General features: G+C 31.4%; 2 protein-coding genes across 2 annotated transcripts in view; one reads left to right on the forward strand and one right to left on the reverse strand.

Annotated features, from left to right (window-relative positions):
* LOC148616812 (exosome complex component RRP42-like) lies at positions 1–11166 on the reverse strand. The gene is made up of 9 exons (XM_088583899.1): positions 11021–11166; positions 7272–7373; positions 5575–5663; positions 4781–4946; positions 3786–3856; positions 3065–3185; positions 2513–2571; positions 1543–1639; positions 1–619 (listed from the first exon to the last, which is right to left on the reverse strand). The coding sequence occupies exons 1-9, from the start codon at positions 11075–11077 to the stop codon at positions 515–517; spliced, it is 867 nt and encodes a 288-aa protein (XP_088440025.1). The 5' UTR covers positions 11078–11166; the 3' UTR covers positions 1–514.
* The window catches only part of LOC148616813 (palmitoyltransferase ZDHHC3-like), a 23795-nt gene continuing 17904 nt past the window's right edge, over positions 11160–17050 (forward strand). Inside the window, exons 1-4 of the mRNA XM_088583898.1 lie at positions 11160–11257; positions 14694–15030; positions 16143–16267; positions 16641–16737. Of these exons, the coding sequence (XP_088440024.1) occupies positions 11241–11257; positions 14694–15030; positions 16143–16267; positions 16641–16737 (576 nt within the window). The 5' untranslated portion in view covers positions 11160–11240. The remainder of the gene's footprint in view (positions 11258–14693; positions 15031–16142; positions 16268–16640; positions 16738–17050) is intronic.

Below are 17050 nucleotides of genomic sequence, written 5' to 3' on the forward strand. Positions count from 1 at the left end.
TGCAAATACAAACATTTCATTTTTAAAGTTTAATCATATTTGATTATACATGTATGTATAATGAAATATTACAGGCACAACAGACTGACATAATTATGTATATACATTGTACATAATTTTCGTCAAGTATATTTGTACAGGTATTAATTGCAAAATTTGTCAACAATGTTAATATTGATTACAATGTGAGATGAACATATAGTTTCTGAGAATGAAAGCGTAAAACTGCGTTTTTTTTCAAAAATTATGGTTTCTAGGTTTGCCACCTGTAAAAAAAAAAGACAAAATATTTCTGCAATTCATGAATTGTTTGTACAGTTTATTCAATTCATTATATTTTACTGGTTTGCTTCCATATTTGAAAATATATATGGACTACAACAGTTTCTCTGGGGTTTTGCCTTTTCACATCCATTCCATATTTCTTTAAAACTCCACTCCTAAAAAAATTCTTTCCTCAACTCAATGGGTGAGTTCCTTTTAAATGATCTTCACCTTGTTCCAATGCTAACTATTACCGTAGGAAACCAGTTGCACCTTTCTTTTTTCCCTGCCTACTCTCTACCTCAAGTGCATCAAGTAAAGATTTGTTAAGTGATATACCAACTCTTTTACCGGTCTGCAAATACAACATGGTGGTGAACATACATATAAAAAGAAGCTGTGAGAATAACATTAGACAATTATATTTCAATGGGGGGTAAGAGTCATTTAATCATGATAATATCAAGACATTTAAAGTTATATGAAAATAACAGCGAACTAATATAATTTTTGGAAATGGAAATTTTAATTCATAGAATTGTCAAAAATGTTTATAGTGAGAGTTGTTTTTTTTATGGTATATGTTTCCAAAGAAAAAAAAAGCAATTCAGGAAGTTATCACCTTTCATATAGTACTGCAATATGTAGCCAAGAACACTTGAGGATTTAACTTTTAAGTTCCGCACACTCATTAAATCTAGGCGTTCTTTGGCACTCATGAGAATATTTTGGTTATTCACTCTTTCCAATTAATTATCCTATTATTAATAACCTCTTACTTTCACTGTGAACAAGGTCAAAGTTCATTGTTAGCACTACAATATAATATTTCTGCATCTCTGAATGCACATTGGAAGTTTTGGTTTAATGCTATTGTGGAGAATAAAGTAAAAAAAAACACCAAAAATATTTGTTGCTGAAAAATCCTAAAAGTTCTAAATTTTCAAAATAAGATTAATGCAAAACCACAAATAGAACACTTAGAGGACTCATAAATAAATAAACTTTACTTCTACTAAACATATAAACCCACATGTTGGATTATCTCCCCTTGCATTTAGCACCTGTCAGACTGTAGTCACCTTTCTTTATCGTTCTTCATGCACATCAACATGTTTCATTAAAGTCCATTCAACAATTTAAAAGCCCTTTCATGGTACACAGATGGACAATAGATGGATGGATGGATAGAATGACATGGTTATTCCTTCCTAAATCATGTAAATAATGACTCTTTCAGAAAAGGAAAAAACACATTTTATGTATAAAGACTCTTACATCTAACATATCATCAATACTAGATGGATCCAGACTTCCAGAACCCTCTTTCTTCATCCCGGTCACAGTTCCATTTCCAGTTACTCCAAGGATCAATCTAAAAGAATAACAGTAAAATTAGATCAGGTCTATTTTTTAAATTTAATTCAATGGCAACTTTTTGACCTAATGTTCCCACAATGTTGGGGGCACAACCTCCAATGAATACTGACCTTAAAATTGTGGAAAGAAATATTTGTAGTAAAAAATTTTAATAAAACACAGTACGCTTAAATTATAATCATTGCATGAAAATCATTGTAGCCTACATAATAGAGCTGTCATAATATACAAACCATAATTGTTTATTGCCATAAATTAGTTAATACATAGATATAATTACAGTTTGCTTCCACAACCATTTAAAATAAATTCCAAGCAAGGCTACATAAAAAAACTCTTTAGGGACACAATTTAAACAGTTGATACCTTCAGAATGCTATTATGTCCAGCTACTACTTTAATGGACACACAAATTCAGAAGACATTATTGTAAAAAAATGTTAGTATAACAAAAATTTTTAAATATATTATAACAACACAGTCCCAATTGTTTCCTTATTTCCTAATACAACAGGCACTTATTAGTTTAGAAAGAACTTATTCTTAAAACTTTATTGTACCTTTACAAAATTTCTGAAATCAAAATCTGCTTTAGAACCACAGTATTTTATAACTCAAGATGGCTTAAAATCATTATTGTCAAATTGACAGCAAACCAGATTTTCCACAAAGACCTAAGACCTACCTTTTTTTATTGAAAAAGAAATTGTCACCCGCTTTTTTTTTCTTTCTTTTTTTTTTGAAAAAAAGAAATTATTGCAGACATATTAAGTTAGAGCATGGCCAAGATTCGGCAGTGACCCCCCTATTGCTGTACATCACCAAATTAATTTGATTTTTCCCTCTGAAAAATCCATTTTAAAATTACCTAGCCAAACAACAAGCCTCTTCTCTCTGACTGGCATCAACTACATGACAATGTCCTATCTGAAACAGAATTGAAATAAAGAGCTAGAAATTAAAGTACACATATCTTTTATTAGGCTTAAAAAGCTTATTGTCCAAATTTTTGACTGATTTTGTTGCTATTTCACTACTATTTTCTTACTTGGAGGGAAAATGATATGTAGAACTTATACAGTGTCGTGTGTCTAAATTATCAAATAAATGGGGGAATTAAAGATGAAAAAACAACCTTTGAGCATACAAACTATACTAAAATCATTTCTGTCAATTATCAAAAGCAACAGATTCACCATTTAAGATAAATTAGCCCCCTTTTCTATTCAACTTGCTGTATTGGGATAAAATACCAATGGATGCTAAAATATCATACAGGAGGAGTTAAATAATCATAAGATCACATTAGATATTTTAACCCTGTAGTCAATATTTCACAGGTATCAAAATATTGTATAACATCTGCAGTCTGTACGAAGTAGACATCTTGCTTGTAGCATTCACAAAATAATGACTGTACCTTACTGAGGGTGACAATACATGGTGCTGATTTTACATCTACTGTCTGAACATCATATGGATCATCAGAGATTTCTAAATCTACATGGCCTTCATCCTGAGTGACAGTGACTCTAGGAATTCTGAATACAAGAGAAATAACTCTAATCAGATAATCAGGAGACACATTTCGTTCCAGTTCAAATACTGCTGGTATTTAAGAAAGTATTTTTAAGTGCTTAAACATGTTCAAGATATTTTAATTTAATGTCAGTTTGCTCTTTACATTACTTATAATATATATTGGCATAAATAAACTACTGGTAAAATGCAATTGGGGTGTATTTTTATGTAATTTTGAAGCGTTTATGAAATATTAATCTTATACTTTAACAAAAAGGAAACAGAACAAACATTCGTTATATGTATTATTATCAAACTATTAACATTTAACATAAATTTTCTACTCAAAAACACATGCCATCCCCTTTTGCTGTAGGAAATGCAACTATACATTTGATTTATCATTAAAAATCATTAGTGTCTTTCTTTTTGACACATTTATAGCTATGGTTCTGATTAATAGTGTGAGGTTACATTCTGATATGACATAAAAAAAAAATCACACTTTCATGAAGTGCCATAGACATAAAGACAGGAGAGGACAATAACAAATTTCTCTTTTCAAAAAGAAGTAAGATATAATAAATAATTAAATGTATTATTGATAATGATGAACCTACTTCAGATCAAACAAAGCTGCTTTAACAGCAACAGAGGCAGCATCAAACAAATTTCCTCCACACTCAAGTAACTACAAACAGATCAGAACAAATAAAACAAAATGTAAACCTAATTTGTATATACAGGTACAATGTACTATAAAAGCACTTTTATTTGTGGGTACTAATTTTTGTGGTTTAGGGAAAAATTATCAGTTCTAGAATTTGTGGATTTGACAACTCTGTTATGCAACCAAATGGAAAATTTCCTTTTTGTTGGGAACCAAATTTTGTGGTTTACCAAAGCCACGAAAACCATGAAAATTGGTACCCCACAAACAATAATACTTTCACAGTATATGTCATTTACAGAGGCATAAAACATTTTATATACAAATTTAACTCATAAAGAGAATACCTCCTGCTTCAAATGGAGTAAAATTAAATGTAAATACCCTTGGATTACTTCCATTGGAAGCCCTCTAACAGTAATAAAAACCCTTCTTAAACATCTACAAGTGATCCCCATACTTCCTATATAATTTCAACAAAGTCCCTTGAAGTGTTCAGAAGGAGTTGCGCTTAAGAGGTTTTTTTGCATGTAAAAATTACCTCCTTCAATCATAATTTTATTCCTTCATAAACATTTAAATGTACATATGATGCCCAACTTGCTTGTAAAATTTGACCAAAATTTCTTAAGTGGTTAAGGAAGAGTTGTGCTTACAAGAGATTTGGACAGTTAAAGTGACTGACAGACACTAAAGGTGATTCCTATATTCATTCGAAAAAAAAATGATAGGAGTATATTAACAAACAAAAAAACAACAACAAAAAAACGCTTATACAGAAATTAAATCTCTCAGACAAAAAATATTCTGATTTGAACTGTGTTAATTTCTTTTCCAAAACTTCTACCAAAATGTTTACTATACTTTCCTGAAACAAACCATAACAATACTTACAAAAATTTTTTTTTTTTGAAAAATTTCTAAATGAATACTTTCAGCACTTACCAAAATATCTATATACAGTACCCAGCACTGCTGTTTAGGAATGATACATAAGTTCTGTAAATCTAAACACCCAGGAGAGTTATAGACACGGATTAACATGTTGGTGATCTCTGATGCTAATTCTTCACCTCCTCGTCCTTCAAACTCGGGTGTAGCATTGGCTGAACTAGGTATAAAAGTTTTAAATTATCACAAACCTTGTACACTGACATGATCAGATGGCAAAACCAAATGGACATATACATACATCTTCATTGGGAGCCAAGATAATTGCAAAAAAAGTAGATGGGCATACAAATGATGAACGAACAGACAGATTAAAGGACAAATGGAATGATAGATAAACAGGTGATTCCAATATACTATCCAATAGATGAGTTCCACTGTGGTGTATAATGTTTCATATTGTCTGAAGAAGTTTAGGTCAAGCAATGAATAATTTCTGAAAGAAATTTTAGAAAAATTGCATTTTTTCTTGTTTAAAACTCTAATGTTCAAGCTGAAATAGTTATGTATACATATTACTTTAATATATTGTTATTTACCCAGTGCTGATTCTGTTTTCTTTTGTGATATTGTTGCATGATCTCATTTGTATTCAATGAGAAAGTTTTGAATTAAAAAAATCAATATCACACATTAAAAAAAAAAAAAATCTTCACTACATGTATTTGAAATTGATTTTTTTAAAACAAAATGCACCACAATACTAATTATACCATATTGGTATATTTTATGTGTGTTTTCGTTTTTGTTGTTCCTATGATTTTGAAGGTTTCAACAAAAAGAATTACCAATCAACAAAAAATTCCAATCTTCCATTGTTCTGCTGATCAGGAGTTCCTAACTCTGCCTTTATACCAACTAAAATATCTGTATTTGCCTACAAATTGAAAATAAAAATCAACAAAAGCAAAGCATGGCTCAACCATTTATGTAGCAGTCTTTGTAAGAATCATGCAAAATCTGTAAAATGTGATACACCCCAAAAAAAAAAGGCTAGATATTTTTATTTTTGTAATTAAGTTGTTTTATGGGTCTTTATTATGAAATGTGTAATTATTCATCAAATGTGCCTGCTCTTAGAAGATAATCTACATTGAAAATCCAACAGATTCTATTGTATTTGAGAGTCATTTACAGAGTTATCTCCCTTAATTTCGAAATCTACAATGCATTCTATATTAATTTTATCTCCTAAGAACACGGGTTATATGAAAAACTGAATGCAATTTTCTGTTTACTATGGCAATTCAAACAAAATATCATTAAAAAAATATGTAGGCTTTTCACCCATGAATCACATTTTGCATGATTCTAAGCTGAAGTGCTACTTAAGTAAGTACCCAGTCACCTCTCTAAGAATAAGGCAATGAGTAATATAAGTCAAAAATAAAACAACTTCGAAAATGAAAGATAAAGCATTGAAGACCACATTTTCCAAATCTTTTTGTGCAATATTAGATACAATGTCACTGAAAAGCAAATTTAATGAACAATGCATGAAAAAATAACCTTGTCAGAAAATTTAAAAAACACAGTATTCTAGCATTTTATTGAAACTTTTTACAAACTTCTCCAATGTTTAACAGATAAAATGGTGGTCATTACAACAACTGAAAAGTTTAGAATTTTTTACACTGTGTAGCACAAACTTAAGGTCACTTCAAGTTAAACATAACAGTGGACATTGAAAATCCTCTTTCCACAGAGAAATGGAGACATAAAGAGCAAACATGGCCCATATGTTACACACTAAAAGAAATGGAAGTCATTGTTATGCTTTTTTTTTTAACTAATATAGTAAATTAGGAAACAATTATGAAGTTTTGTTATGTGGATTTTTCTGTAATTGCAATAAATAACCAGCTTTCTTGTTAAAACGACAAAACCATAACATAATCATAATTCCAGTGATGCTGAGATCTAATACATTTCGTAATGGTCTTTTCAAATACAAAAAAGTAACCTTGAGTGATATTTCATTGTCTGATCAGTGGGGTTTTGACAAGCATGTTTCTGATTTTTCCCATTCTGCCTGATTCTCACAAACACTTACACAAGAGCATATAATTGTACTAAACTATACATGTACAAATGTATGTGTAAATCACAGTCAACATATTTTTGTTAGAATAATCACTATGGGTGCATTTTTTTATTCTGATCATGTTTATGATCTGCTTTTGATCATGAACATGATAAAAAAAATTGTCAAAACAGTCTATTGTGATCATGATCATTTTTTTACATGATCATTTTTGTGATCAGGTTTGCTACTGTTATTTGCTACTATTTGTTCTATAAGCATTTCAATACCAGGAGAATTAAAACCATAACTTAACTCCAAACTGCATCCCTATATTTCAGACTAGTTGGGACACTGATACATCAAAGTTATTTTTAGTATTGATAGTTTTGTCTTTTTCTAAACTACAAAGAGATTAATTTTACAATTTGAATTAACTAAAATTATTCAAAAATAGCCCACCAATCTCACTCTAGATGATCCACTGGTGTTAGAAACAACACCAGTCTCTAAAGTCAAGTGCCTGTAATCCTCACAGCCCCTGCCATCTTCTCTACAATTGTCCTGAAATGAAAAGTAAGTTTTTCTTCTCAATATCTATGCAAATTGATGTTTTAAGTATTGAGAAATTTGCTTAAAAAGTTGATTGCAGTTTTTTATCTGTCCATGTACACTAGAAATATTATAGTGGAGTTAAAAAATAATTAACAGCTACAATAAGGCAAATGCCTGTCTTTCCTTTTTTCGTTGTATAAAGCACTTAATGTATTTATAGTGGTTCAAATAAATATCATGTACAATATATTCTTTATACATGCTGCAAACTAAGTCCGTTTTGAAGTCCAGACAGAAAATATCACAGTGAACCAGACGGGGTGAGATGTGATATTCAGTCAAAATGTTCAAACTGACATAATTCTGTTTATCAGCCACTTAACAGCTCATTTAACCTAACGTTTTCATTGAGATATTGCCAATATTTTTTTAGTATTACAACAGTATACAACTGAAAAATCCGAAAACTGAAGACAAGTATGTTTCACACCCACTGGGTCCAGTTTTCAAAAGTTCACTATAGTTGACAGAAATCATAAAATCCTGTTATTAAGTGTACAAAAACCAGTGCAGACCTAAATGGCATGCTAGAATAAAATATTTAATAAAAATTGAACAAATATTTAAACACAACGAATTCTATAATAACAATTAAAAGTAAGGAGTGCATGGAGAACAAAAAGACTTTTTTGTATTGATTGGAGATGACAAAAGGAAGTTATATTGCACAAAATTGTCACTAAAAGGTAATTTTAATTGTACAGTTGAGCTTAGAAATCTAACAGTAAATGTGTATCAGTGAAAAATTTCTATCTGCGCAAGTACAATGCATCATTATTAACCAAAAAGTGCATTGTTTAATTATTAATTATCACACTCCTGTTTCAGCAATAGTGCCAATTCTTACCCATTCTACAAGAGACTCATGCATTTTGAAGCTGATTTGGCAGCATTTTGCTTTGATCTTATGTTTTTTTTTCTCTTTGATCTTTCAACCTTTTATAGAATTTCACGCAATGGCATCTTGAAAGCTTGACATACCTGTTTTAGTACATGTAGTAGTTACATGTATTTATTTTTTTCAGTTATTGTTACAAGTAAGTGCCTTTTTGAATTCTTTGAAGGGATGGAGCATTAGCAAAGTCCTAAATACGTAGATGGGCTGAAACATGAATGGCATAAAATTGTTCTGTCAATAGTGTTGTTTTTTCGAAATGACACTTGTTTCACTTAAATGTTGGTTATTAAGCACTTATGTTGTACTGTTACTTAACTTGTGAATACTGTTAATACAGCTTACTTGATTTGATCTGAGTGGTTATTTGAACTTCAAACGCAGACACACAACTTGGTTGAGATAAATGTAACAATATAGTCAGGGATAGCTCAGACATCCAACAGCTGATTTGCCAGACAAGCTGGGGCCAATGGATGTCAGAGCTTTTCCCATATTAAAAACACAGGATTAGGCTTAAAAAGCATAATTTGGTATTTTCAAAGAGAGACAATCATTTGTTGTTGCATGCACGACTGACAACACTATTGACTTGTTTCTCACTCAACATGTACATATATATGAAATGCACACTTAAAAAAATTCACAATATTTGTTAATTTTTTTTTTAATTTCCATTCTCATAGCACCAATTTTTTTTCCCATTGTAACAAGGGACTCAGACTTTTTGAACTGATTTTTAGGTGTTTTTAGCCAAAGTACTCTAACCCAAACACATAATTGCAATGGTCCCAAGTCAGGAATTTCTGGCCTCTGTATGTTCCTTTTCGTTTTCACCTTTAGTTTATTTTTATGATACTTGAGTACAATTATATATGGGCAACTCTTTTGCTGTACCTGCATATAATGATGTTTTTGGGCCAGCTGCAGTCTATCCTGTGGTATAAAGGTTTTCTAGTTATTCATTGAAGACTAATGGTTTGCCTTGGTCTGACATTTTCATCACATTGGGATTGTTGTCTTTTTGACATATACAAATGTACACTATACCTATTCTTGTTACATAATATTGTTAATAGTACTAACTTTTATAACATACCAAGTTTAAATTTTTCAAGAGCTTGAACAAAATAATAAAAATTAGTCCAGAACTGCGCACCAGAATTGGTGTTCATTATCTCATGTTTTTGGTATAGGACAAGCTCCGACATCAAACTGCCTCAGCTTGTCTGGCAAATCAGTCATTACATGTCAGAGCAATCTTGGACTAGTAGCAACATACAAATGTAGCCAAGTAAAGATGCTATTTGAGAGTATAAACACTTCAATCAGAAGAACACTTAAGTCTGACCTGAGTGAAACTCAGTGTTACACCAACATAGTCGGTGTTTAACATCCAGATTCCATCAAGCCAACACTGACCGTTTGTATATTGTAATAGTTGTAAAATTCAATGAGGTTAAACAGGGATTTCATTGAAAGATATGATGTATATTCTGTTTCTGTTTCTCAGGTATATATCCTCCGTTAATTCGGAGCACTCCAGTTAGGATGTAAGTTCAGTCATGCATGCAATTAAAATTTTTTTTATTTTATTTTTGTACTTGTTTATCATAAATTAATGTATTATTTTTCATTTCTGCTACGTTCAAGGAGAGGGAGATATTATGTAGGAATATTAGTTCATATTTTATCAAGTAATAGAGCAATCTTTTGAATTTTGAATTCTGCACTTTTAAATTGATAATTACTACATTGTATAATAATTATAAATAAAACAACTTGAATGTATTGATTGTTGTACTCAAGTGGCAGACTTGAAAAAACAGTCTGGTTACCCTTTTTGTTTCTGATAATTTTAATAATTGAACAGCTTTTCCAGAAATACAGGTCGCAAACCTTCTTGATAATTGCTAAGAAGCCCTTAATCAGGACATTGTCAGTAATAATACATTGTCCAAACGAAGACAAGATCACATGGACAAGACGGTGACCTGGTTAAGTCACCAAAGCCACCAAAATGCTTCTAGTTAACTCTGAGACAGTCTTTATTTAAATTACAATTTTGAATTTTAATTGATACTGACTGGTGATATAACAATCCCAACACGAACCTCACACATTAGTTGTCTATTTTCAGAAATTTAAATGAACACATTGTATGCAAAAAATTTCTCTCATGTGTATCTGGTCACCAAATGGACTTCAATTAATTATTACTAAATATGGGAAGTCATAAAGTATTAATCAAGATAAATATCTATTTTATGATCTCTTATTATCGTTTCAGGTTATGTTTGTCAATTGTTTATACCACATCCTAATCGTCTGAATCACTGTAAAAATGTGTCAACAGCTTGGAATTAAGCAGAACAAATTGACTCATATTACTGGGGTAGATTTTGGCAATTGAATATTTCCTTGGACTCCCCTGTTGGATTTTCAGGTGTCCCCAATGAGTTTTTGGAGGTTTGGGACCCAGGGGCTTCTTAGTGTACTGTAATTCTGTCCTGTGTATGAAAAGCCTAAAAAATACTTTCTGTATAACTATTAAATCATAATTCAAAGCAATTTATCATGGCTCAGGTACAAATGTTATAAATATAAAAGCTAAAGAGCAGTATACAATACAACACAGGTCTTGTGTAGGATGATAAATTGGAAGACCGTCAGGCAATGGCAATTGCACTAGAAAATTCACCTGAACACCATGTATGATAAAGACTTTTTCGGCATCACTAAGCAAAGCATCCACCATTCTACCTATTAATTAATATAATTCTCCAAAGGAAAGTTTTCAGCATGGTCAAGTTGAAACCGGAAGTGTGAAGAATGTGAATTACGTCACCAATTGTGAGAAAATGTCACCGCCCTGTGCTTGGTGATTCTAAACAAGTTGACATTACTAAAATCAATCGAGGATGGATGAAAACGATCTGTAAGGAGTATCTAAACTTTTAAGAACAGAAAGAAATCCCGAAAATTTCGTTTAAACATGTTCATGTTTTTGTCTCAAAATCTTTCAAAGTTTTCCTGTTGTTAGAATTTTTCACCGGTAATTTTACCATCATTCACATTAGTCCATTGGTATTGTAACAGTAGAACACGATACATTTTACAAAATGTTCTCCAGTGGGATTTGAACCTTCTCAAGACCACAACCTCTTGTGAAGACTCGGGTACAAAATTGGTACTGAGTCAATTTGGCTACATTCCTGTATGCCTCAGGGTCATTTTGTCTAGAATTGTTTCACCAACTGTGAGTTGTTTGGCTTTAATATGAAATTTGTTTAACATTGAAGATAGCTGTGTATGGGGGTGACAATCATTAGTATAAAATATATAATAAAGGGAAAAAATAATAATAAAATAAACACACACAGACCGATCACAATTTTAGTTGGATGGATTGGTTCAGGTACTGTACTGGAAGTTCAACTTATGTGATGGAGGTCTGTTTAGTATAATTTGATATATGTACAAAAATGTAGGTAATTATAATATTGACTTACCGTATTATGATTATTTACCTGCTTATTTTTTCACTTTCTGTATTGAATGTATCTGTTAAAACAAAAACATCATTCCAATTGAAATTGATGAATTGCAAATGAAAATGGAAATGTAGATGAAGGCAAAATAGTGTATAGGTGAAACCACCCAAGGCAAACAGGTTAAACGGCTCTGTAGGTGAACAGGTTTTGTGGCAAAATGACCTGGATTCTACAAAATGTAACTGGAAGACCTAACAATAGACGACTTTCATATTCACCGAATCTGGTGGAAACTGGTTTACGGTTTTAAACTAGACAAAGAAAGGATATTGGATTCCTAGGCTACATGAACAGTAGTAGTTATGTGGAAATGCATCTCCAAACATTAAAATATCAGAAATGCTTCAGATCTTCTATAATGTGTGTATCATTTAAAAATTCCTGACAGTAATCGGTTCATATTTCTGTTCCCTTGGCTCCCAGTGGCCATTGCAATAACATCTTACACCTGCTGACCCCAGTTGACCTCAATATACATCATGTCATTACATGTCATGTAATTGAAGAACTTTTCCAGTATGGAAGTGAATGTGAAAGTCATCTTTGGCAATCCAAATTGAAAATTTACAAGTCCAGACATAATCCCTATCCCTGTGGCTTCATGAGATTATTGTCAAAATAAAATATGAAATTGAGACAATTAGTGTATCAGTCTGAAGAACAATTTTTTTCTCTATTAGGAAATACTTACACATACATGTATGTGTACCTGTTAATCTTAGTGAGTGGGTAAGCAGGAGATCTCTCACATTTCATCTTTTTTATGTACGATATTTTGCGTGACAAATTTGTTCATACTAAAACTATAATATCACCCCAAAAAATATTAGTATTCTTTCCTGCTACCAGCATACATGCCAATTTTTGATGATCTCCATGGGGGTGTTAATGCAGGACAACATCTGAATTGACAATATGGCGACATACTGTACACTGTATCTGGATAAATGATTGGTTTTACTGTATTAATGTATGACACCTTTTTTGTGATGGTTTCCTTCAAAAATAATTGAAATTCTGAAGTTTAAATACTTTCAGAAAACAATTGAAAATTGAAAAACATGAACATATTCATATACATTTGTATTACTACTGCTACATGTACATTTGTATATAACTACATTGTGAACACCTTCCCAACTTATTATATTTAAATCATTTTAAAGACGAAAGTGGTTATGTTCAGATTAAAATGGATAAGATACTTTCTACTGAAATCTCAATGTGAACATTAAAAACCAGTCTTTAGATTATTGGAAAGGCATCCCTTGACTGCACAAATGGTAACTGTAGAGGGTATGTAGACAAATAAAAAAAAAAAAAAAAAGTAAGTATAACAAATAAAATTATTTTCCTGCCTCTCTGCCCTATTTTTTTCTGTATTGTAGCAGGAAAAATGACTATTATTTTATTTACCTTAAAAAATTTGCAAAATGTTTATTGTTTTTGCTATATAACATTTACATGAAACCACTTTGATAGGTCAAAACTGATTTTTTACTGATTAAAAAAAAAAAACTGCCTTGTTTCATGATAAAAACATGCCCGGTATTGTGGCACATGAAAAAACACTCAATCCTATAAAATGCAATATTAAATTTACTTTGAATTAAAAATATATAATTTTCATTTTATATTTTATTTTTAAAAGATGCAAATATATGTTTGGATTTGTGTATTGGGTCATTGTATTGTATTTATTATAAAAGTGTTTGAATGAATAATTATTTGTAATTTATTTGTAATTTGTAAAGAAAGTAATCAAATTAATGTCTACATTTATCAAATTTAGAAAATATACATGTATATGTATGTAAAAATGGAAAACTGAAACAAACCAATCCTTAAAATATATTAGCCAGTCAGTTGTTTTATGGAAGCAATCAAATATTTAACGGATTGTTAGTTCAGTGACTGATCACAAACTGATCCATTTGATTGTTGACTGATCCCAATTATAGTTGCACTGATAGATCAGGTACTGTACATTTGTAGATTCAATGCTTTTGAATTTGACAAATTCATGTACATTAAAGGTCTCAGTCTTGTATTCTTTTGCCCATAGGCTTCTATAGTATGCCTTAAATTTTCATGATTTTAAAAAAAAAATAGACAAGGAGTTTCAATCTAACTTTTGACCGTTTTTTTCCATTAAGGAAATGTCAAAAATAATTTTTAGGTCCATTTTAGAAAAAAAGGTGTAAACTTTTTTTTTTGAGTTCATAAAATAGACCTCTTTTCTGAAGCATTATTTTTCATAAAATACTGTTTTTCCTCAAAAACAAGTTTTTTGTGTCATAGCTTGATATTAACCCTGTACTTTTGATGAAAAATGATAATCATTTGCCAAGAAACAAAAACCTGAAAAGGCAAAAAGAAAGTGCAGTATATTTTTTAGCCTCCATGTTTTGATGTACACCCGCTCAGGAATATTTAATACAAGACTGATACCTTTAGGCCAAGGTTAAGTTTTGATACTATGAAAGTATTATTGTTTGTGGGGTACCATTTTTCAGGATTTTTGTGGGTTTGGTAAACCAGAAAATTTGGTCCCCAGTGAAAAGGAAATTTCCCATACGTTTGTTTGATAAAGATTCAAACCCATGAATTCAAGAATCCACGAAATGATATTTTTCCCCAAAACCATGAGAATGGGTACCCATGAATAAAAGTACCTTCACAGTAGGTCATTGTACTTTATGAAATGAAAAAGAAAAATCGATGTCTGATTTAATCTGGTAGTGAAAAATAACTGCTTAATTAGTGTTGAATTATATTTTGTCATGTGTATTAATCTGAAATTCATCTATTATCTTGCAGGGACTTTCCAGATGGTCCTGTTGTAAAAACTCTTAGGTCCCGTCACAAAGGGCCCGTTGAAGATGGAGTCACAACCATTGACTGCAGACCCTTTTTCAAAAAGACTGGCCTGTCCTTTTTTATGACTTGTCATTATTTGTGGTGTGTAAAAGACATCTGTGGAATTATCTGCTGTGTGTTTACATGGCTGTTGATACTGTATGCTGAATACGTTGTTTTGTATGTCATGTTATACCACAATCCCTACCAGACATGGAGTCTCATTAATGGAATAATATTCCAGTTTTTTGCCACCATGGCTATTAGCTCACATATGAGGACCATGTGGTCAGATCCAGTAAGTTTCGATCTATAGTGCTATTCTGCTGTAATAATAAATAGATTATGTGTCACTACATTCCCTTTGATTGGGAAAAAAATCAATTTTAAATTTCTGACTACCTTCTACAAGTCAGGAGCATTTCAATAATGTGGATTCAAAAATAGGCATTTTGCAAATGAATGTACATGTAGGTTAAAGTAATTTGCATTTAATATTCTGAATTTTGTTGGTACATTGTACATTGTAAAAAGAACATTGATTGTGAATAAGTTTCAAAATTAACTTTTTTGACACACAGTGACACTAGTCCACTTGGCTAGTTGTATTCCCACTTAAGAAGTGGGTAGAAGTGGGTGGTACATATATATTGGAATCACCTTGTCTGTCCGTCTTTTTTTCTGTTTGTCCTTCCGAATTTCCTCTCAATTATCTTGGTTCCCAATGGATGGATTTATTTCTCGGCTCCCATTTGATGGATTGGTTGCAAATGTGATTTGTTGCTTTATATAGAGGGGACATACCTTGTAAGTGATTTTTGGGTGCTGTTCGATTTCAACTTTCTGTACTAGTGTGGGTGTACCTAGCACAACAGTATGTGCAACTTCATGTTAACATTGGACCCATCATGCACTCAAATCACCATCTCAGAATTAATTGGTTAAAATAATTTCTAGTCAATTTGAAGCTGCTGCCAATATAGTTTTTGCCTGTCTCCCTAGCATTCAAGTAGTTTTTGTGCCTAACCCAGATACTTATTTAGTATGCCAAATTGCCAAAAGTCCCACCAAAGGCTTTAAAATGAATTGAAGTCATTCTTTTTCTTCCAAGCACACAGTTCAAATGTATTAAGGGAAAAGAGTGACCACTGTGTAAGCTCTGAGTCAGAATAATGTTTCTGGGGTGCCTACTTTTGGGCTGTTGTTTCTTTCAGTTAGCTTTAAAGGAAAGATCTGACTCAGTGTGTCCAGCTAGTTAAAGGCAGGATATTTTCAGTTGGTCAGGTGTTCCCATCCTGAAATGCAATAAGACATTTAAACTATAATTAGTTGATCAATCTGATAGTATGCTAGGAAAGTAGTGCACATAAAATTGTTTCTTAAAAAAGAATTTTTTTGTTCCTATCCTAGGGTTCTATTCCAAAAGGGAATGCTACTAGAGAGCACATACTACGGATGGGCCTACGTGCTGGTCAAGTGGTGTTTAAGTGTCCCAAGTGTGTTAGTATCAAACCAGATAGAGCTCATCATTGCAGGTAAGTTCAATGTAATTATGACTTTTCCAGACTTAAATTTGGTAGCAAATTTTTCTTATCTTTTCATACACACATACAGCTAACGTTAAGGGAGGGATTGCTATTTTAAGTTTTTGACATAGTGTGTCTGCAATAAGTGGAGCTCTACTTTTTGTTCATCATTTTCAAATTTTATGTTTTGTGAGTTTATAAGGGGACATTTAAAACCACATAAGACTGCTCATGGTAGCATGCTGGTCTTTTTATGGTCAAATAAGAATGCACATATTTTGTACAGAACAAAAAAACAACTAGACTAGATATGTGCATTATGATTTAAATTTAAGTGTGTAAAATTTTTGTTTTATTCTATAATATTTTTCCTAATTTTCAGTGTTTGTCAAAGATGTATTAAAAAGATGGATCACCACTGTCCATGGGTGAATAATTGTGTTGGAGAAAATAATCAGAAATTTTTTGTTTTATTTACTGTAAGTATATTGAACTCTTTGTATTGAACTACAATGTGAATAACAGGTACCAGTCTTGCATTACATATCCCTGAGTGTGTGTCAAAACATGGAGGGTATACAAATATAGTGCCTTTTCTGTTTTTTCTTTTATAAAAAAATGTTTTGTCAAAATGAACAATGACTTATAAAATACAGCAAACATAACACTATAAGATAATAATTAATTTTTAAGAAAATATAACATTATACATTATACATTTTTGCTAGACTGATACCTACTATATGAAAGAGGATGATAACTGTTTTGTCAATTCTAATACAATGATATTGA

The sequence above is a fragment of the Perna viridis genome, chromosome 5 (assembly GCF_037379345.1).
Source record: "Perna viridis isolate PV_CMFRI_1.1 ecotype Kerala chromosome 5, ASM3737934v1, whole genome shotgun sequence".
NCBI classification, from domain to species: domain Eukaryota; kingdom Metazoa; phylum Mollusca; class Bivalvia; order Mytilida; family Mytilidae; genus Perna; species Perna viridis.

Excerpts from the sequence above, each read along its gene's own strand:
- LOC148616812 (XM_088583899.1), bottom strand. The coding sequence starts at position 11,077 with ATGGTGGATGCTTTGCTTAGTGATGCCGAAAAAGTCTTTATCATACAT. Across the intron at positions 3,186-3,785 it reads GCAGCTTTGTTTGATCTGAA|AATTCCTAGAGTCACTGTCA; the intron begins GTAGGTTCATCA and ends TCTTGTATTCAG. Across the intron at positions 620-1,542 it reads GTATTGATGATATGTTAGAT|ACCGGTAAAAGAGTTGGTAT; the intron begins GTAAGAGTCTTT and ends TTGTATTTGCAG.